General features: G+C 38.0%; 1 protein-coding gene across 1 annotated transcript in view; it reads left to right on the forward strand.

Moving 5' to 3' along the window:
• The window catches only part of MYO3A (myosin IIIA), a gene marked incomplete at its 5' end in the record, with an annotated part of 224003 nt that overhangs the window by 141050 nt on the left and 60647 nt on the right, over positions 1 to 22306 (forward strand). Inside the window, 5 exons of the mRNA XM_080811651.1 lie at positions 9509 to 9662; positions 11081 to 11169; positions 13062 to 13191; positions 20202 to 20281; positions 20752 to 20829. Of these exons, the coding sequence (XP_080667777.1) occupies positions 9509 to 9662; positions 11081 to 11169; positions 13062 to 13191; positions 20202 to 20281; positions 20752 to 20829 (531 nt within the window). The remainder of the gene's footprint in view (positions 1 to 9508; positions 9663 to 11080; positions 11170 to 13061; positions 13192 to 20201; positions 20282 to 20751; positions 20830 to 22306) is intronic.

Here is a 22306-nt window from a genome sequence, read left to right on the forward strand (position 1 = left end):
CTGTGGTTTGTTTGTTTTTTAAGATTTTATTTATTTGAGAGAGAGAGACACAGTGAGAGAGCATGAAAGGGGAGAAGCAGACTCCCCATGGAGCTGGGAGCCTGATGTGGGACTCGATCCCAGGACTCTGGGATCATGCCCTGAGCCGAAGGCAGTCACTTAACCAACTGAGCCACCCAGGCGCCCTGGAGCTGTGGTTTTTTTAAAAAACAAATAAAATTGACGAATCTTCAGGAAGACTAACCAAAAAAGAAAGAGAGAGGACTGAGGTAAATAAAATAAGAAATGAAAATGAAGACTTTACACCTGATATTACAGAAATACAAATGATTGTAAGAAACTACTATGAATAGTTATACACCAACAAACTGGAAAACCTAGAAAAAATGGACTAATTTTTAGAAACACAAAACCTAACAAGACTAAATCATGAAGAAATAGAAAATATTAACAAGTCAATTACTAGTAAAGAGATTGAATCAGTAATTAAAAATCTCCCAACAGAGAAAACTCTAGGGCCATATAATTTCATTGGAAAATTCTACCAATGAATTATTAAGAATTAATAATAACTAATAATTAACCAGTCTCAATTAAGATAATCATAAAATAATTCTTTTAATTAATTAATATAAGTGATAATGAATAATATTTGATGACTATAATTATGGTGATTAATGTTCATATTGATAACATATTAATTATACATAATTAATTTATTTTTCAATTAAGAATTAATTAATACCAGTTCTTCTCAAACTCTTTTGAAAATATAAAAGAGGGAACTTCAAACTTACTTTACGAGGCAGACATTACCCTGATACCAAAACCAGGCAAGGACACTACCAGAAAAGAAAATTGCAGACCAATATCCCTGATGAACAATAGATGCAAAAGCCTTCAACAAAATATAGCAAACCAAATTTGACAATACATTAAAACTATCACGTACCATAATCAAGTGGAATTTATTCCAGGGGTACAAGGATGGTTCAACAGACACAAATCATTAATATGGTACACCAAATTAACAGAATGAAGCAGAAAAAGCAGCTGACAAAATTTAAAATCCATTCATGATTTAAAAAAAAAGTCTCAACAAAGTGTATATAGAGGGAACATACCTCAACATAATAAAGGCCATATAGGACAAATCCGCAGCTACCATACCGAAAGGTGAAAAGCTGAGAGATTTTCCTGCATGATCAGGAATAAGACAATGATGCTGGCTGTCACCAGTTTTATTCCACATAGTATTAGAAATCCTAGCCAGAGCAATTAGGCAAACAAATGAAATAAAAGGCATTCAAATTGGAAAGAAGTAAAATGGTTTCTATTTGCAGATGACATGAAATTCCATGTAGAGAACTCTGAAGACTCCACCAAAAAATTATAAGAACTAATTCAACAAATTCAGTAAAGTTGCAGACTACAAAATCAATATAAAAAATCATTTATCTTTCTATACACTAACAACAATCTATTAGGAAAAAAATTAAGGTAACAGTCCTATTTATAATAACATCAAAAAGAATAAAATACTTAGAAATAAAATTTAACCAAGGAGGTGAAAGATCTGTATACTGAGAACTATAATACATTGAGGAAAGAAATCAAAGAAAGCATAAATAAATGGAAGAATTAATATTGTTAAAATGCCCAAAGCAATTTAGAGATACAGTGCAGTCCCTAACAAAATTCTGATGGCATTTTTCACAGAAACAGAACAAACAGTCCTCAAATTTGTATCGAGTCACAAAAGACCTCAAAAAGCCAAAGCAATCTTTTTTTTTTTAAGATTTTATTTATTTATTTGACAGACAGAGATCACAAGTAGGCAGAGCAGCAGGCAGAGAGAAAGGAGGAAGCAGGCTCCCCGCAGAGCAGAGAGCCCAATGTGGGGCTGGATCCCAGGACCCTGGGATCATGACCTGAGCTGAAGGCAGAGGCTTAACCCACTGAGCCAGCCAGGCACCCCAAAGCCCCAGCAATCTTAAGAAAGAACAAAGCTGGAGACACCACACATCCTGATTTCAAATTACATTACAAAGCCATAGTAATCAAAATAGTGTGGTATTGGCATAAAAACACACATAGATCAATGGAACAATGTAGAGAGCCCAGAAATGAACCCAAGTATATATGGTCAATTAATTTTTGAGAGAGGACCCAAGAATACACAATGGGGAAAGGATTGTCTCTTTAATAAATGGTGCTGGGAAAACTGGGAGGCCATAGGCAAAAGAATGAAATTGGACCCCTATCTTACACCATGCACAAAAATCAACTCAAAATGGATTAAAAAACTTGAACACAAGACCTGAAACTGTGAAATTCCAGAAGAAAATATAAGGGATAACTCACTGATATCATTCTTGGCAATGTTTTTTTGGATTTGACCAAAACAAGTGGGACTACATCAAACTAAAAAGCTTCTGCTCAGGAAAGGGAACATCAACCAAATGAAAAGACAACCTATGCAATGGGAGAAAATATTTGTCAATCATATATCTGATAAGGGGTTAATACCCAAAACATATAGAACTCATACAACTGAAGAGAAAAAAAAAATTCTGATTAAAAACGTGGGCAGGGGCACCTGGGTGGCTCAGTGGATTAAAGCCTCTGCCTTCGGCTCAGGTCATGATCCCAGGGTCCTGGGATCGAGCCCCACATCGGGCTCTCTGCTCAGCGGGGAGCCTGCTTCTCCCTCTCTCTCTGCCTGCCTCTCTGCCTACTTGTGATCGCTCTCTGTCAAATAAATAAATAAAATCTTTAAAAAAAAAAAAAATTAAAAACGTGGGCAAATATCTGAACAGACATTTTTCCAAAGACACACAAGTGGCTAACAAGTACACGAAAAGGTGCTTGACCTTGTTAATCATCAGGAGAATGCAAATCAAAACCACAATGAGGTACCACCTCACACCTGTTAGAATGGCTATCATTTAAAAAGATAACAAGTGTTGGTGAAGATGTAGACAAAAGGGAATGCTTGTGCCTTATTGGTGGGAATATAAATCACTGGAATGGAAAATGGAAAAACAGTATGAAGTCAGAATGAAAAATGGAAAACAGTATGAAGTCCTCTCAAAAAATTAAAAATAGAACTGCCATATTATTGAGCAATCCCACTTCTGGGTATATATCCAAAGAATCAAAACAAGATCTGTAAGAGATGTCTGCACTCCCATGTTCATTGAAGCATTGCTCACAATCGTGGAAACAACAACAGTGGTGTCTGTCAAAGGATGACTGGATAGAGAATCTTACACATGCACACACACACACACACACACCACATACCCCATGGAATGTGTTTAGCCATGAGAAAGAAAGAAATCCTATTAATTGTGACAACATAGATGGAAACTTGAGGGCATTATGCTAAGTGAAAATCAGAGACTAAAATGGTGGTCACCAGTGGCTGAGAGCTGCGGGAAATGGGGAGATGTTTGTCAAAGAGTAAAGTTTCAGTTTGAAGATGAGTAAGCCTTATGGGCCTAATAATGTGCAGTGTGGTGATTACAGCCAATGAAACTGAACCATGTTCTTGAAAATTCTTAAGAGAGTAGATCTTAAAAGTTCTCACCACAAAAAAGAACTAGTAGTTAGTGGAGTTAGCTGACTAGAGGAGTTAGCTGACTCTATGGTGGTGATCATTTTGTAATATGTAAGTATGTCAGGTCAGTACACAATACGCCTTAAACTAACACAAGGTTATATGTCCGCTATACCTCAGTGAAGCTGGGGGAGGAAAAAGAAGATAATTTTCTCCAGGAAAGCCACTCAGAATCCAGCTTCAGGAATGAATTCCCCCCCTTTTTTTTTTGAGGTTTTATTTTTAAGTAATCTCTGTACCCACTGTGGGGCTCAAATTTATAACCCCAAGATCAAGAGGCATATTCTCTGCGGACTAAGCCAGCCAGATGTCTTCAGAATGAATTCCTAAGGAAGATAGAGTTAGCCCATGACCAGGAGAACATGTAGAAACAAACGCGGAAGAGACAAAAGAACAAAAGTTAAAAAGTTAACCTGACATCAGGGTGTTCCCAGTGAAGCCCCTTAGCTTTTCCTCTGTTTTAACTCTGATCTCTTCCTTCATGAACTTCAGCGATATCACAACAATGGATGGTGGTGTGATGTTACCTCTGAGCCCAAGAAGAAGCTAAATTATGGTCATTATTATCCGTTCCAGAATAATAACGTTCTTCGTAGTAGCCTGTAGGCATTGTGTAATATGTGCCAAGCATGGACATATGTTGTTTCCCCTCCAAACCATCCTCTCAAGTAGTTTAAGATCCAGTCAAGGAAATGCAACTCCAACAATGTGCTATCATTTTCATCTCTCAAAAATACCAGAAAAAGTTCTTTAATGAAAATATTCAGTGCTGGTGAGGATGCAGCAAGTCCCTACACATAGGAGTATATGTGCAGGGCTGATTAGAAAGCACCTTGCTGCAAGCTTTAAAATGAATCAGTCTAGAAATGCTCATCATGAGCCTGTGAAACATTCATGAGTTGACCAGCTAATCTGTGCTAAAGATAAAATCCAAAATAGAGAGAAACTTGGTGCACAACGATGTACATCACAGCACTATTTAAAATGGATAGGGGGTGCCTGCCTGGCTCAGCTGGTGGAGATGGGACCCTTGATCTCAAGGTTGTGAGTTCAAGTCCCATGCTGGGTGTAGAGATTACTTTAAAAAGACAAAAACAGAGGCACCTGGGTGCTTCAGTGGGTTAAGCTCGGGTCATGATCTCAGGGTCCTGGGATGGAGCCCCACATTGGCTCTCTGCTCAGCAAGGAGCCTGCTTCCTCCTCTCTCTCTCTGCCTGCCTCTCTGCCTACTTGTTTTCTCTCTCTCTCTCTCTGCCAAATAAATAAATAAAACCTTTTTTTTAAAAAGCCATTAAATAAATAAATAAATAAAATAGTTAAAGAGATAATCTAAAATGTCCCCAAATAAGAGAATGGAATAGAAAACTGCAACATATAATCTCAGGTAGCCAGTCAAATAATGTTCATGAGAATGTATTAATTACATGTTTTCCATTCTATTTTACCAAAGGAAATAAAGTAAAATTAAAATTGAATACATAGTATGACTTTTGTTATCAGAAATATTATGCATAGAGAAACACTAAAAAGATTCCACTAAATGTTAAGCCAGTATTTAGAGGTGATGAATTTGTATGTGAATTTTGAGGTCTTCATGGTTTTTCCATATTTTTAATTTTACATGAGCATGTATTACATTTATAATCAGAAGCTGAGGATTACTCATGCACACATGATTTATTGTTTTCACCCCAGTCTTCCTTTCTCTGGAAAACAGCTTTTCAAAGTGACTTTAACAAAAGGAATCCAGAAAACTCATGTATTCCTTTGTTGGGGCTGCCATAAGATATCACAGACCTGGGAACTGAAACAATAAGTTTATTTCCTCACCGTTCTGGAAGCTAGAAGTCTAAGACGAAAGCAGGGACAGGTTTGGTTTCTCCTGAGGCCCAGCTCCTGGACTCGCAGATGGCTGGCTGCCTTCTCCTGTGACCTCCCATGACTTTCCCTCTGTGCAGTCACCTCCCTGGGGTCTCTTACCTTCTTAGAAGAAAACCCATCCTGTGGGATTCCAGCCTTGCCCTTGTGACCTCATTTGACCATAATCACCTCCTGAACGGCCCTGTCTCCAAATGCAGTCACATTGGATATGAAGGCTTCAACATATGAACTTGGCCGGGGCGGGAGCGGGGAGCAGTTCAATCCCTAACACAAAGTCATTTATTTAATACGCTCAGGTCTCCCTAGATACTGAGCTCAAAAACAGAGAGGTGAGTAAAAGTGCTTGTCCTCTTGGAGTTCCCATTCTAACCAGAGAATGAGAATAATAAACCAGTAAAAATGCTAGAAATACTGCGAAAGAATTTGAAACATGGCAGCGGAGAGACAGAGAGTGACCCGCTGATGAATGGTGGGGCGGGGGTGGGGAGGTGCTGAATTAGTCTGGACCATGGAGAAAGGTCTCCCGAGGAGGTGAGAGTCGGTCCTCTACTGAGTGACAGTCTGTGCCCAGGGGTGGAAACCAACGTTCCCATCCACCTTCCAAGCCACGCGGAAGCTTGCAGCCTCTCAGCCTACGGGAGCCACCCTTCCACACTGCTGTGCGAGGTGGAGGACTCACCTTCGACATCGAGAATCTCTTCCTGCGGGGACACCTTATAGCCCTGTGTCTACGTCAGAGCTGTGCGTGGGGGGCACCTTCCACGGGCTTCCTTGCCACCGTGTCCTTTTCCCAACTCGCCCTGAAAACTCTGTGAAAAACAAGCAAGCCCTCGACTCAGGCATGAAGCCTCCTTAACATCCAAGTGTTCTGGTTTCCCTCCCCTCCTTGATTTATACTTAAATAATTATTCATCTGCCCTTCTCAAAAGGGAACTCAGGCCATCCGAACAGAGCAGAGATAATATATGCTAAGCAGTCCTTTACTGAAGTTAATAACTCCACTTATCTTCTGCTCTAAATGTATTTTTAACATACAGGGCATAGCAAAGGACTTTCTTAAGAGTTGTAAGAGCTCATTGCTCCACTTATGCTTAAAAACAACTAAGTATTTTGAGGTCATAACCTCTACAAAAATACATAATCGGTTGTTCTATGCAAGCTCATTTTACTCAAAATGCTTTATAACTCCTCCGTAACAGCACGTTCTGTCCGTCGGTTTGCCTGGAGTCCCTAATACTTACAAGTCTCTTCAAGGGGAGCCCATTGTTTTCCAAGTTACTCATCTCTTTCCTGTCTGACCTGCCACAAAAGCGTTCCGTGGATTTTGACACAGGCAAATAGAAATGACAAATGCACTGATTGAGACCTTAACCTTGTGTGCTTTCTATACAAAACATACAAAACCTCTTCTGAACTTCGCGGTTGTCATTTAAGCTGTAATGTGCTGTCAGCCTGATACGTCTACTAGCGAAGTCATTCTGGGTCTGCATATGGCTCCCAAGGTTACCTTCAAATGCAAAGGCTGTGAAACTTCCAGACATTGTTTCCATTTTGAGGTACTGGATAAACCAATTTCTTTCAGGTGGTCTACCTTTCAGGCCAAGGGGCACTGCCAAATTTTTACGTATTAATTTTTTTGTCTTAAAAATGTACACTTCTTTTTCCTGGTGACGTCCTTGAAATGAGATTTCCATTTCATAAGTCTTCAAAATACTGGTTATAAGTTTAGGCTTATTAAGTGCCCCACCTGCCATTGGCTAAATTCCTCCACAGAGTTGCCAGAAATTGATTATCTTTCTCTGAATTCCATAGAGTACGTTGTAAGTATCATTTATCTATTGTATGTTACCTTGCATTTGAGTATTTATTTACTGACCTTATCACTCAAGTTATATTTTAAATCCACCTGAGACAGGGAGTTTGTGTTAAACATCTCTTTATCACCCATCACGATGCCTTATTATAAGACGTTCAGTGAAAATATTTAATGAATTAAAGACTATATTAAAATAATAATGAAGGGGCCCCTGGGTGGCTCATTCAGCTGGCGTCCAACTCTTGGTCTCAGTTTGGGTCTTGGTCTCTGGGTTGTGAGTTCAGGCCTGGCATGGAGCCTCCTTAAAAAAAAAAATTTTTAAGTTAAAATAATAATGAAAATACCCTGTCATTTTATAGTTCTGAATGGTGCAGAATGTTCTGCCCGAGGCAAGAGTTTTTTCCTACACTTCCCAGTGATAGCTGCTTTATCACCTGAGAACTGATGAGCGCCCTGGATGGGAGCAGGACTTCAAGTCTTCCCAGGGTCATGCATGTCCTCTAATAGCCTGTGGCACTGGGGTAGGGGCCCAGTGTGAGGGAAGAGTCATAGGAACGGAGCAACAGCACCATTCTTTTTTTGTTTTTTAAGATTTTATTTATTTATTTGCCAGACAGAGATCACAAGTAGGCAGAGAGGCAAGCGGGGGTTGGGGGGGGGGGAAGCAGGCTCCCCGCTGAGCAGAGAGCCCAATGAGGGGCTCGATCCCAGGACCCTGGGATCATGCCCTGAGCCGAAGGCAGAGGCTTTAACCCACCGAGCCACCCAGGCACCCCAAGAGCACCATTCTTCATGCCCCTTTGGTAAAATAGATCATCAATACCCATGTTTCCTGGGCACCATGATCTTAACACTAGTTGTTATTCATCCTTTTTATTTTATGCAACTTATGGTATACTCAATAACAACTGGTTATTAATGTACCAGATAGACTTACTTTGTTAGATGGAAATCGTTTCCTCCATGTGATAAATGAGATGGTGGAAGATTATAGAGTCAAAAAATTTTTCAAAAGAATTATATGGCCAGTTAAGAGGCAGAGCCCAGATATGAACCTATGTGTTCTTAGTTCTAAATCCACTGGTCATTCCTATGACCCACAGTTGTCCACCCTATTAACAATGTAAACGTCATCATGACTGAGAAGTTAGGTAAATGTTCTTGAGAGATCCATTTCTTTTCTTTCTTTCTTTTTTTTTTTTTTTTACTCCACTATTTTTAGACTTTATTTGTATTCAAGTTAGTTAACATGTAGTGTATTCTTACTTTCAGGGGTAGAATTTAGAGATTCATTGGTCGCATCTAACACCCAGTGCTCATTAAATCAAGTGCCCTCCTTAATACATATCCCCTGATTACCCCCACAGCCCCCGCCCCTCCTTAGTTTGTCTTATAGATAAGAGTCTCTTGTGGCTCACCTCCCTCTCTGTTTTTATCTTATTTTATTTTTTATTTATTTTTATTATTTTTATTTTTTCCTTCCCTTCTCCTATGTTCATCTGTTTTCTTTTTTGTTTGTTTAATTTTTTAAATTTAATTTAATTTTTTCAGTGTTCCAAAATTCATTGTTTATGCACCACACCCAGTGCTCCGTGCATCACGTGCCCTCCTTAATACCCACCATCAGGCTCATCCCCCCACCCCCCCCCCTAAAACCTTCAGTTTGTTCCTCAGATTTCAGTCTCTCGTGGTTCATCTCCCCCTCTGATTTCCCCCAACTTACTTTTCTTTTCCTTCTCTCAATGTCCTCCATGCTATTCCTTATGATGCACAAGTAAGTGAAACCATATGATTCTGAAACTAGATCAAAAGTTTAAATTGGGGATAATGTAACTCTAAGATATACCTAATTGATATTCTATAAATTCTGGAGCATAACTTTATTACTGCTCATTACCAACACATTCTCTTGTATTTTGAATACCTCAGATGACTATAATTCTGGTATAGAGACTAGAAAATTTTATTATTACCAAGTCACCGATGACTTTAATGAGCTAGCAGTTTTAGGGAAAGAAAAATAAAATGATAGCCTCAGTTTAAGGGCAATGTCATAGGAAGCAATTTATTAAAATACACGTAAAAGAGAGTTTGGGGTAATTACCATCAAGCTACCTATCAAAAATTCACGATGTCCCAATTCACACATTTTTTAGTGAATTTTTTCTATGTGTCATGTCCTGTTACAGAATGAATACCTAAATGAAGGTGTTAATGCCAGAGTGATTGAATATGAAGATAACCTGCCCCTCCTAGATATGTTTCTGCAGAAGCCAATGGGTCTACTATCCCTACTCGATGAAGAAAGTCGATTTCCCAAGGCCACAGACCAGACCCTTGTGGGTGAGTTTCAAACCCACTATGTCTGCCTCGTTTTGTGTTGCAGTCATCTAATGCTCTGAATGACTTTAAAAAAAATTTTTTTTTAATTATCTGGGAGAAAGTAGCTATCACAAAGCCTGCATATGTAACTTTAAAGATGAGGCTCTAGGTCTCATTTCTGGACCAGTGAATGTTTAAAATAGGATGGAATATTTAGTGATGAATTAAACAAGTTTGATATTGGACTTTTCCTTACAGTGGTAGAGCCTCAGTCGTAGGATCTAATGTTAGAAATAACCTTAGAAATTATCAAGCCCCCCTCCTCAAAAAAAGAAACTACCCAGCTCCAAATTAGAAATTGGAGGGCAGGGCACAAGGCCAGCTCTGGAATTTGAAAAGAGATAGCTAATGAGAAGAAAATCAGTTCATCACTTGACTAACAGAGGCAAATAGTCTCTAGTACCTTAATAATCTCTAAATTACAGTACATTAATAAATATTCACAATAATCCTGAGTCATCAAAGAAAGCATAAACGTATTCATTTTTTTCTGTTTAAGAAGGCAAAGTTATGTATACTATATTTAAATGATTATCATCTAAAATGGTTAAAATTTAAAATGTCTTACTCCTTAGATTAAAAAATAAAACTTTAGCTTGTTCAGGTAAAAAAAATCATTTTTAATATAGAAATACCATATTCCCTGATGGTAGGAGTTATTGATTATATATAATAAATATTTGCAGAAAATTTGGATTCACATTTTCTCTCATTTACTTTGAGTGATAGAGCCTGTTTCTTACCATTAAGTCTGTGAGGTTGCTTCCTGCTGACTCACTCATTGGCTTATTCTCTCCTCTAATTGGACAATACTAATGGAAAGCAAAACAACCCCAAAGTTCTGGGGATAATTGTCTCATAGCAATCACTTGATTTTGAGGTTAAAATGTCCCTTCTGGGACATGGAGCTCAGCAGGAAGCCTGCTTCACCCTCACCCAATCTCCCTACTCTCTTGCTCTGTCTCTCTCTGTCAAATAAAGAAATGCGATCTTTAAAAAAAAAAAAAAAATGTGGTCCCCATACCAGGAACATCAGCCTCACCTGAGAACTTGCTAGAAATGTGGCTTCTTGGATTCCCCCCATGCCCAGACCTACTAAGTCAGAAACTCTGTTTTAATAGGCCCTCCAGGGGCGGTTCTGTTGCTTGCCAAGGTTTAAGAGTTGTCGCTCTAAATCATAATAGAATGGTTACAGTCATGATCTTGAGTTTGGTCTCACCATCTTTGCTCCAAATCTGCATTTGTCAGCCATGTAAAATTGTCTTTTCACTGCACATTGTCCATTTTACAGTGAAAGAGATGGTTCCATCAGTCAGTATTTTCTGAGGATCTCCTTACATGGCTTGATATAGTGGAGTTCAATTTTTTTTTCTTTATAGAAAAATTTGAAGGGAACCTGAAATCGCAGTACTTCTGGAGGCCCAAAAGAATGGAACTTAGTTTTGGAATTCACCATTATGCAGGAAAGGTAAGAACTTTGAAGAATTATGACTGAGTTTCTCTTAGTCCTTTATCAAATAATAATGATAAACATGAAAGCTATGGCCCGAAATATTTAATTGGTTAAAATGAGATGGCCATCTGTTTCTGCCCCAAACTGGCCCTGACTGTTCTCCAGCTTCCTCCCATCTGTCCGATCCACTGCCAGCCACTCCCACTCCAGAACGTCCAGCTCTAACATCTGTCCTGAAAAGGTTACCCAAAAAATCCTTCTCCTACTTTGTCAAACACAATTGTTCTAGTTTTTCTAGAGGAATTTTTATTAAGAAACTAAAGGAAAACAAAGAAAACCAAGAGACTAGCCTCAAAGCCTCCATCTTTCTGATCCTAAGATCTGGCTTTGGGCGAGAGTGGCTGGCCATGGAGACCTGTTTTTGTTTCTTTGAATGATAGCGGGGAACCTTTTACATAAACTGCCTTTTTCAGTATTGAGGTGCTTCTCTCTCCACAGAAGACTTTGTCTCTCCTCCCGCCCAACAGGAGAAAGTGCCAGATTGGAGGTGTGGTCAGATAATGGAGCTAGCCTAGGTAGAACTGCCTGATGGACTGTTCAGCAGTTGGCTGTCTATGCACATTCCCACAGCAGAGCAGACCTCAGCGATAAACCTAAACCCAGAGGATGCTCTGTCTCCCTTCTGCAGAGGTCACTCCTTCACAGTGATGTGGTAAATACTGGAGGACTGAGAAGATACTAAAATTAAGAAAGAAAGGCCTAGAATGAAAAACACACGAACAACAAAAAACAACACAGAACCTGGAAGATTCAGGTCTACGAAGATTTCTCACTTCCACTGAAAAAAAAATCTGCCCTCAATATTATAGTTATGGCCTCTCCCATGGTGTTCAGCATGTGATTTTTCCAAGCAAGCCTTTTTAAAAACATCCATTAAGAATTTTCTAGGATCATTTTTAAGAGCTGTATTAGCCTGCTTGGACTGTCGTAAGAAAAATAATGCAGGATGGGTGGCTTAAAGCACAGAAATTTATTTTCTCACAGTTCTGGAGGCTAGAAGTCCAAGATGAAGGTGTCAGCGAGGTCACTGCCTGGTGAGACCTCTCTCCCTGGCTTGCTGATGGGTGTATCCTTCAGTGTCCTCCTGTGGCCTTTTCTCTGAGAAAAGGAGAAGGAGAAGGAGAAAGGGACCTCCAGTGTGTCTTTCTCTTCTTACAAGGATACCAGTCCTCTGGGATTAGGGTCCCACCCTTAGGACCACATTTAACTTTAATTACCTCCTTAAAGACCCTAGCCAAATACAGTCACATTTGGGATCGGGAATTCAACATATTAATTTTGGAGGGACACAATTCAACCAATAACAACCACCATATTAGATAATCCTACAGAAATCTTTGAGTGACGTTGATCTTTAGAAAGTCCTAAAATTATTTAGAAGTGCCAGAAATGTGAATGTTCATAATGTACTTAGACCATACTCCTTACTGAGACGAAAATCTGTAATAGCCGATTCACTGTGCATGACTCAATTATCATGGAAATGAGAATGCCTGGTTGCCCCAGGTGCCTCCTTTATGCCACCCTCTACCCTCCAAACAGAGAAAGGAAACAATACCAAATTTCCAGCATAATAAACGAGAAGAATCAAACCATGATTTCAACCCAAATAAAAATTAGCGAAACACAGATTTTTCTCTGACAAAATATACTGTAGACCTGGAAAAGTTTGCTCCTCCAACCGAGTTGTGAAGGACTGCCTTTATAAATCTTTGTATACCTGTCACTCAGCACGGAGGAAGTTCTCAGTAAATACCTATTGATGGTTCTGCCCCTGCCACTGTTGATGGTGATGATGACAATGAGGATGACATTGACTGTGACACTGAAATGTACTTTATCAACAGGTACTCTATAACGCAAGTGGGTTCTTAGCTAAGAATAGAGACACTCTCCCAACGGATATTGTGCTCCTTTTGAGGTCATCAGAAAACAGTGTAATTCGCCAACTCGTCAATCACCCTCTGACAAAAACAGGTAAGCTAAGGCAATTTCCTTGGGCCCAATCCTGTAGTTTCCAACTGTGATTTTCATGAGTATAATCCTCAATTTTTTTATGTTGGTTTGTTTTTAGTTCACGAAATATGCATTTTTTTAATACATTCTGCCCAAACTGTCTGAAGAACATGTAAAAGTGAATATAAACAAACTAGGTTTTCATTAAAGAAAAGTGTCTGTAGAACGAACCAGAAAATATGGTGGTATATTAGCTACTCACTAGAAAAACATGCTCACCTCTGAAGAGTTCAGAGTGACCTCTGTTTCAGGACTGGGCAACTTTTGGGGTGGTATTTAAGGCTCTGTAGGTTTAGTGAGCTCTGCCTTATTGGTTAAAAACTTACATGCCTTTGTTCCACCCAACCATATACATGTTTGCATTTGCTTTTAAGTAGAAAAAGACTGTGGTTTGGGTTATTTTTCTTTATTGGAGTTTGTTTTATTATTTTGCATTTCTTTTTATAGTTTTATTGAGATATAACTGCCATACAATAAATAAGACATGTTTAGACAGCAAAATGTGATAAGTTTTTGACAGGCATATATACTTGTAAAACCATCACCACAGTCAATAGTAAACATATTCATCACCCCCAGATGATGTTTCCTCATGACTCTGGAATCCCTCCCATCCCCACTCCCAACTCCTCTCCATTTGTTCTAGCACCACTGGTTGAAAGAATTGTTCTTTCACCCATTGAATTGCTTGGGCGCCCTGTTGAAAATCAATTCACTATATACATGTAGGTCTCCTTCTAGACTTTCCTGTCGTGTGTCCCTCATATTTGTCTATATTTAAGGCAGTACCACACTTCTTTATTTTTTCTTTTTTTTTTTTTTTAGTACCACACTTCTTGATTACTGTAGTTTTATTTTAAAAAATTGAAATCAGGTAGTATAAGCTACAAAACTCTTCTTTTTAAGAGTTGTCGCTGCAATTATAATTCCTTTGCTTTTCCATATAAATTTTAGTATAAGCTTGTCGATTTCTAACAAAAATCCTGGTGGACTTTGATTGGGATGCACTGAAGCTATAGATTAATTTTGGGAGAATTGATATCTTCACAATATTAAGTCTTCCAATCAGGGAGCACAATATAGCTCTCCATTTATTTGTCTTCCTTAATTTCTCTCAGTAATATTTTGTAGTTTTCAATGTGTGTGACTTGTATATCTTTGTCAAACTATCTGCTAATATACACATTTTATGCTATTATAAATGGTAGTTTTAATTCAAATTCTGTATGTTGCTAGTATATAGAAATCCAGTTGATTTCTGTGTATTAATTTTTCACCCTGCAGTGTTGTTAAGCTCGCTTATTTTTTTTTAAAGATTTTATTTATTTGACAGACAGAGATCACAAGTAGGCAGAGAGGCAGGCAGAGAGAGAGAGGAGGAAGCAGGTTCCCTGCTGAGCAGAAAGCCCGATGCGGGGCTCGATCCCAGGACCCTGGGATCATGACCTGAGCTGAAGGCAGAGGCTTTAACCCACTGAGCCACCCAGGCACCCCATTAAGCTCGTTTATTAGAGTAGCCTTTTTGTGTGTGTGTGTGTAAATTCCATAGGGTTTTTCTTTATAGATGATCATGTCATCTGTGAAAAAAGAGTTTCCCTTTTCTTCTCCATTCTGTTTACTTTTTATGTCTCCATCTTGCCTGGTTGCACTGGCTAGAATCACCAATGCAATATTGAATACAAGTGCTAAGAGAGAACATTCTTGTCTTATTCCTCATTTTGGGGGGAAAGCTTTCAGTTTTTCCCCAGTAAATATGATGTTTCCTGTAGGGTTTTCATAGACCTTCTTTCTCAGGAGGAGGAGTTCTTTCTATTTCTAGTTTCCTGAGTATTTACCAGGCATGCATATTTGAATTTTGTCAGATGCGTTTTCTGCATCTATTGAGATGATCATTCATTTATTTTTTTAATCTGTAAATATGATGAGTTACATTGATTGATTTTTGAATATTATGCCAACTTTTTATTCCCGGGAAAAATGTGACATGGTCACAATGCATTGGACTTTTATGTATTGCTAGATTAAATTCGCTGATGTTTTGTTAAGAATTTTTGTATCTGTGTTCATGAGAGATATTGGACTATAGTTTTCTTCTAATGTTGGGATCAGAGTAATATTGGCCTCATAGAATGAATTGAGAAGTATTGCTTCCAGGAAAAGTGGAGTGTTACTTCTTTCTGAATTCCTTTGTAGAATTCACCAGTGAAGCTATCTGGGCCAGAAGGCTTTTTTTGTGAGAAGGTTTTGAATTACAAATTCAATCAATTTCTTTAACAAATATTAGAATATTTAATTATCTAATTTTTTGAATGAGCTTTAGTAGGTTGTATCTTTTAAGAAATTTGTCTGTTTCATCTATGTAGTCACATTCATTGACATAATTTTGATTATAGTGTTCCCTTATCATCCTTTAATATCTATAGATCTTGGAGTTTTATCAGCTCTTTCTTTCATTACTGATCTGAATCTTTTGTGTCCTCTTTCACTTTATTCTTGATAGATTTTTCTAGAGATTTGTCAATTTTACTGATCTTCTCAAAGAACCAGCATATAGTTTATAGTTTCACTGATTTTTCTCCATTGGTTTTGCTTTCTATTTTGTTACTTTTTTCCCCTCCTTTCTTTCTTTTTTGGGGGAGGTTTCATTCTTTTTTCCTTTCTTCTGTTTACGTGGGATTTTACTTTGTCTCCTTTTTTTCTAATTTCTAAGGTGAGACCTTAGGTCATTGATTTAAGAAAAATTTTCTTTTCTAATGTAAGTACTTATAGGATTATTTATAAGTATTATATTTTAATTCTAAAAATATTGAGATTTTCCATATCTTTGGGTTGTGGCCTTCTAATATAATTCCATAGTGCTCAGAAAGCATATTTTGTATTATTTAATCCATTTAAATTTACTGAGACATGCTTTATGGCCTAGAATATGATGTATCTTATTTTATGTTTCATTTACACTTAAAAACAATGTGTATTCCACTGTGTTGGATGGAGAATTATATAAATGTCAATTGGGTCAACTTGGTTGATAGTATTGGTCAAATCTCCTATATCCTTACTGGGTTTTTCTCTCCTGGTTCTACCAGTTACTAAAATAAGAGTTTCAACATATCTGATTATAATCTAATATATCTATTTTTGTCTTTCATTTGTATCAGTTTCTACTTCATGTATTTTTAAGATCTATTATTGGAAACATAAACATTTAGAATTATTATAGCTTCTTGATGACCAGACCCCTTTATTATTACTATTTTTATCCTTGGTAATAGTTTTTGCTCTGAAATCTACTTTGCTTGATAATGTAGAGATTCCAACTTTCTTAGGATTAGTGGTTGAATGGTATGTGTTTTTATATACTTTCAACTTCATCTTATTTTTGTTTGTATTTAAAGAGGGCTTTTTTTGTAGATAGCATGTAGTTGGGCCTTTTTAAATTCTAAAAATCTCTGCCTTTTAATTGAGGTGATCAAACCATTTATATTTAATATGATTATTGATATGTTGGCTTTGACTGACTCTACCATTTGATGTGTCTTCTATTGGTTACATCTGTTATTTTCCCTAGCCTTCACCTGAGTTCCCCTCCTTGCAGTGTAAAATCTCTTTAAACAGAAAGCTGGGATACTTATAAGGCTCACCTCATTTGTTTCCCCTCATTCGGGGATCAGTGTCCTGTACTGTTTGATGCACAATATATAAACACTGTTATTGCTAGACAAATATGGTATGATTCTTCAGAATAAGGTACGTAGGGCAGTTAAAATCATACAGACAAAAGGCAGAATGGTGGTTGCCAGGGTTTGGGGGTGGGAGGAATGGGGAGCTAGTATTTAATGGGTATAAAGTTTCAGTTTTACAAGATGAAAAAAGTTAAGGGCGTGTATGGTGGTGATGGTTGCATAACGTTATGAATATATTTAATAATGTACACTTAGAAATGATTAAGATGCTAAATTTTATGTTATATAAGTTTTACAATTAAAAAATGAAAAGGAAGAAAAACTGTTGACTCATATATTTTGTATTTTTTTTAAATTATTTCAGCTAATCCAGTCTGTGTTGCTTTATCCTGCCCAGAAACAAATGTCTTCAGTTTTGACTTTAACAATTATCATCTCTTTCTATATCCACCAACTGCATCTTAATGCAGTTAATGTCATGTTTTTTACCTTTATAAAATATGCAACCAGTTTCTTAATACTATGTTCTGTCTCCTGACTCACCAGAACCATGTTTCATTAGCCAGGGAAAAGAGAATTTCATAATCAAAGATGTCTCAGTGACTCTGAATCTCAAAGCTATCAGAGCCATTTGGGTTTTATATTCACCTAGATATGCAAACATAATAATAATAATGACAATTAAAAATACATAAATTTGTTTAGAAGTTGCAATGTGTTAGGCACTGTGCTGACTACTTTATTTATTTATTTTTAACATTTTTTTAAGGTTTTGTTTATTCATTTAACAGAGAGGGAGAGTATAAGCAGGAAGAGCAGCAGGCAGAGTGGGAGGGAGAAGCAGGCTCTCTGCTGAGCCAGGAGCTGGATGTGGGACTTGATCTTAGGACCCTGGGATCATGACCTGAGCCGAAGGCAGCTGCTTAACGAACTGAGCCACCCAGGCATCCCCTGTGCTGACTACTTTTATTTACTCCTAATAGCAACACTCTGAGGAGGAACTACTTTTACAGATGAGACACTGAGTCTTCGAAATGTTCAGCAACTTTCCCAGTGTTGCCCCTGTGCAAAGTCTTAGAAGTGGGCTTGAAAGTTTGGATTTTTCAATCCTTTATTATGCTGTCTTCAAGATTCTAAGATAACCCTTTGCATGTATGACTTAAAATATGAAATACAGTTCAGCCATTATTAAAAGGAAATGTACTACAGTTCCTCATAGCTCATATCGCTACCTTGGTTTATTACATGTTTGTTCATCAGGTCAGCTATAAAGGCAAAGTGCATATATTTTCTGAAATTAAGATCTATGCTAATTTTAGTTCCTGTTGATATGCATTAATGAATTTTTAGAAGGCTTTCATTTATTTTGTTGTTAAATAATTTGATGACTAGTGTATAAATTTTGTTACATTGAAATTATTAATCCTTTAGTAAATTTCCTCTAGTCTTTTAGTTTTCAGAGAAACTTAAATTTTTAGTTCTTATCTGGCTAATATTAAGTAATGGTATCTATTAAGTACTGGGTCTATTCTAATTAATGTGCTACTAGACCTTTGTATAAGTCTGTAGTAATTTTAGTAATTTTTTCTAAAACTTTCCCTAAAAAATAACAAACAAACAACAAAAAATGAAAGTCCACAGCTGCCCCTCTGAAGACCATGTGTTACCATCTCTGTCCACTCTGCTGTCTATAGTTAAGTCTCACAGTTGAAGAGTGAACAGTCCAGTGTGCAGCCCAGTGTGAAAGCCAGCGTGCACACCCATCGTAGCACTTTTCCAGATAACGAGGGAGGAGGGACAACAGCACAGCAGAAGCACTGCCAGCTGAATCCCAGGCAGGGTCCACCTGCATCATCACTTCGGAGGCAGCCTTTCGCCACCACAAAGAATGTGAAGGATTTGTCAAAAACATGTCTCCTGGGGGAACCTGGGTGGCTCAGCTGGTTAAGTGCTGGTTAAGTGCTGACTCTTAATTTCAGCTCAGTTCATGATCATGACTCAGGTCATGATCTCAGGGTCTTGAAATTGATCCCTGCATCAGGCTCCACACTGGGCATGGAGCCTACTTAAGATTCTCTCTCCCTCTCCATCTGTCCCCACCCCACCCCTGGCATGCACACATACACTCTCTTCCTCTCTAAAAAACACACAAACAAAAAACACGTCACCTCTACTTCTCACCTAAAAGAATGAGAATGAAAAGAAATAATCTTTCTGAAGTAATACTGAATTCTGGAGATATATTTGAACATTACTGGTGGGATGATGAACTCTTAGATTGTGGGTTGGTTGTTTATTGTGCTTAGTGAGGTGTGGGACAAGAGAGAAGAAGAAGAATGAACATTTCCAGGCACGTACCATGCACCAGACATACTGTCACATGTCATCAAAATTCTGTGAGGCAGGCAACATTATCACCATTATATGGTTTCAAAATGCAAATCAGAGGCTAAGTAAATGATCCACAGGCAACACAATTTAAGTACTACAGCTAGTATTCAAATCTGTGTCTTCCTGGCTTCTGGGACCATAATTTTTCACTACACCAGAATATTCTCAAGGCCTTGGGTTGTGCATATTTAAGTAGCCCTAGTAACAGGCACATATTTCTTTTTTTTTTTTTTTAAGATTTTATTTATTTATTTAACAGGCAGAGATCACAAGTAGGCAGAGAGGCAGGCAGAGAGAGAGGTAGAAGCAGGCTCCCTGCTGAGCAGAGAGCCCAATGCGGGGCTCGATCCCAGGACCCTGGGATCATGACCTGAGCCGAAGGCAGAGGCTTTAACCCACCGAGCCACCCAGGCGCCCCTAACAGGCACATATTTCTGAATGTTAGACTGAACATATCCATTGCTTTCAACCGTTCTTGATTTTCTTATAATCATTTCATATGAATTAATAAACCATGCAATTTTTAAGGCCCATCGTAAAGCGTACCTTTGCGTTAAAGAAAATCTCAGAGCCATTTAACACATACATGCATACATACATGCGTGCACACACACAAAGCAAATTAGTTGATATCATCATATCTTGTAGCAATTAAAGGAAATCCAACACTTACCTGTATTTTTTCTAAACTCCAAGCTGTGTTTTTTTTCTGAATTTAAAATTTATTTAAAAATTTTTTTGTAATATTATTTTATCCTTAAATTTCTCATAAATACTTAACCAAGGATAACTATTATGATATCAACAATGTTTATTTTAATACTTAAGTAAATGAGGAAAATCTTTTAGTGATTAAGAATTCTAAAATGTATATTAATTTCATCCACATTCCTATAGGTAATCTGCCACATTCTAAAACTGGAAATATAATAAATTATCAAATGAGGACTTCAGAAAAATCAATCAACTTGACCAAGGTAAGAACATGCATTTTGTATGACAGTGAGCCTAAAAATCTAACCTTGACCACAACAGTGTTTGTGTGCTCCTAAAAGCAAATAGCATTTTACTTATTAGGTTTTGTCCCTTTGATCTTTCTTTTCTGCTTAAACAGATATGTTATGTTCATATTACTGCTAGCCACTAAAAGAATCATGCAGTTATGATACATTCCTAACCCTTCCTTTATAGCTCGTTTTAATGTTACACTAAGACCAACTAAAAATATATTAGTTAAGTTCTAAGACACTCACATTCCTTGCACGACCAATTAAAATTCCAGTGGGGTTGACAAAACGATTACCCTAAGCAAAAATATTAACCTTTTGTTATTTTATGTATTTGAATGCATAGACCATGATAACCCAAAGGAAATTTGGTAGATCATAGAATAGATCATAGAATACAGTGGATACTGAAGCATCACTGTCTTTCTTGGTCTTTGTAGGATCAAAGTGGAGAAGCCACACGTCATGCCATAGAGACAACCAACATGAAGACACAAACAGTGGCATCATATTTTAGAGTAAGTTATTAAATTATGGTGTGTTGTGCTTAGGAATGTTATTTATTTCAGACAGGGGGAGGGGCAAAGTGAGATGAAGAAAGAGAACCCTAAGGAGGTTCCACGCCCAGCACAGAGCCCAATGCGGGGCTTGATCTCATGACCCGTAAGATCATGACCTGACCCAAAATCAAGAGTCGGAGACTTAACTGACAGCCATTCAGTCACCCCAGGCATGTTATTTATTTATTTTCATTTCTTTAAGATTCTATTGATTTATTTGAGGGAAAGAAAGTGAGAGAGGAGACAGAAGGGGGAGGGTTAGGGGAGAGGGAAAAGCAGACACCCCACTGAGCAGGGAGCCAGACATGGGACTCCATCCTGGGACTCTGGGATCATGACCTGAGCCAAAGGCAGACACTCAACTGAATGAGCCATCCGGATGCCCCTCTTATTTATTTTAATTGAGAGTTACATATCAAAAGCTAGTAATAAGTATCACAGTGCTATTAGCAAAAGATAATTCTCATTGTATTCCATTTACTATTTGTTAGATACAGAACATAGTAGGGAGTACTGTCAAAAACCCATGGATTGGTTTGATTTGATATTTTGTCTATAAAATTATTGTATGCTAAGTTAATCAGAGTTTCTACTTTGGTTAAGATTCGTCCAAAGAACCAAACACATTTCCACTAAAACAAAACCTGACAGGTGTTTTAATTCAGTGCTATGATAAATACCTATCACGTCTTCTTCCCACTCCTAAATGATCTTGGGGTGGCAGATGGGACAAGGCTGAGCATCCAGGTCCATCCCGTATCTCCCTGCACATAGACGAGGTGAAAACCTCAAAAGAGGAACTGCTATAGGTGTGGGGCAAGGAGAAAGGATATCAGGGAACCATAGTAACATGCCAGGAAAGTCAGCCACTGTGTCCTTAGCATGAGGTCAAGGCAACCTTATCTTACTTTCTTCCTTGGACAATCGGGGAGAAAAGGAAGATAAGAAATACTTTATTTCCTCTGTTCTCTGAAGAACTCTAGATACCCCTGCCCTCATTATTGGTGTCCATTCTTCTTTATCTCTTCAGATAAAATCGTGTTGGGGCACTTGGGTGGCTTAGTCAGTTAAATGTCTGCCTCCATCAGGTCATGATCTTGGGGTCCTCTCCCTCCGCGCCTCTCTCCACCTCTCATGTTATCACTCACTCGCTCACTCTCAAATAAATAAATAAAATCTGGGGCACCTGGGTGGCTCAGTGGGTTAAAGCCTCTGCCTTCGGCTCGGGTCATGATCCCAGAGTCCTGGGATCGAGCCCCACATCAGGCTCTCTGCTCTGCGGAGAGCCTGTTTCCCCCCCTCTCTCTCTGTCTGCCTCTCTGCCTACTTGTGATCTCTGTCTGTCAAATAAATAAATTTTTAAAATCTTAAAAATAAATAAATAAATAAATAAAATCTTTAAAAACAATTAAAAAATTAATAACAAATCATATTA

The sequence above is a fragment of the Martes martes genome (assembly GCF_963455335.1).
Source record: "Martes martes genome assembly, chromosome: 8".
Classification (NCBI taxonomy): Eukaryota; Metazoa; Chordata; class Mammalia; order Carnivora; family Mustelidae; genus Martes; species Martes martes.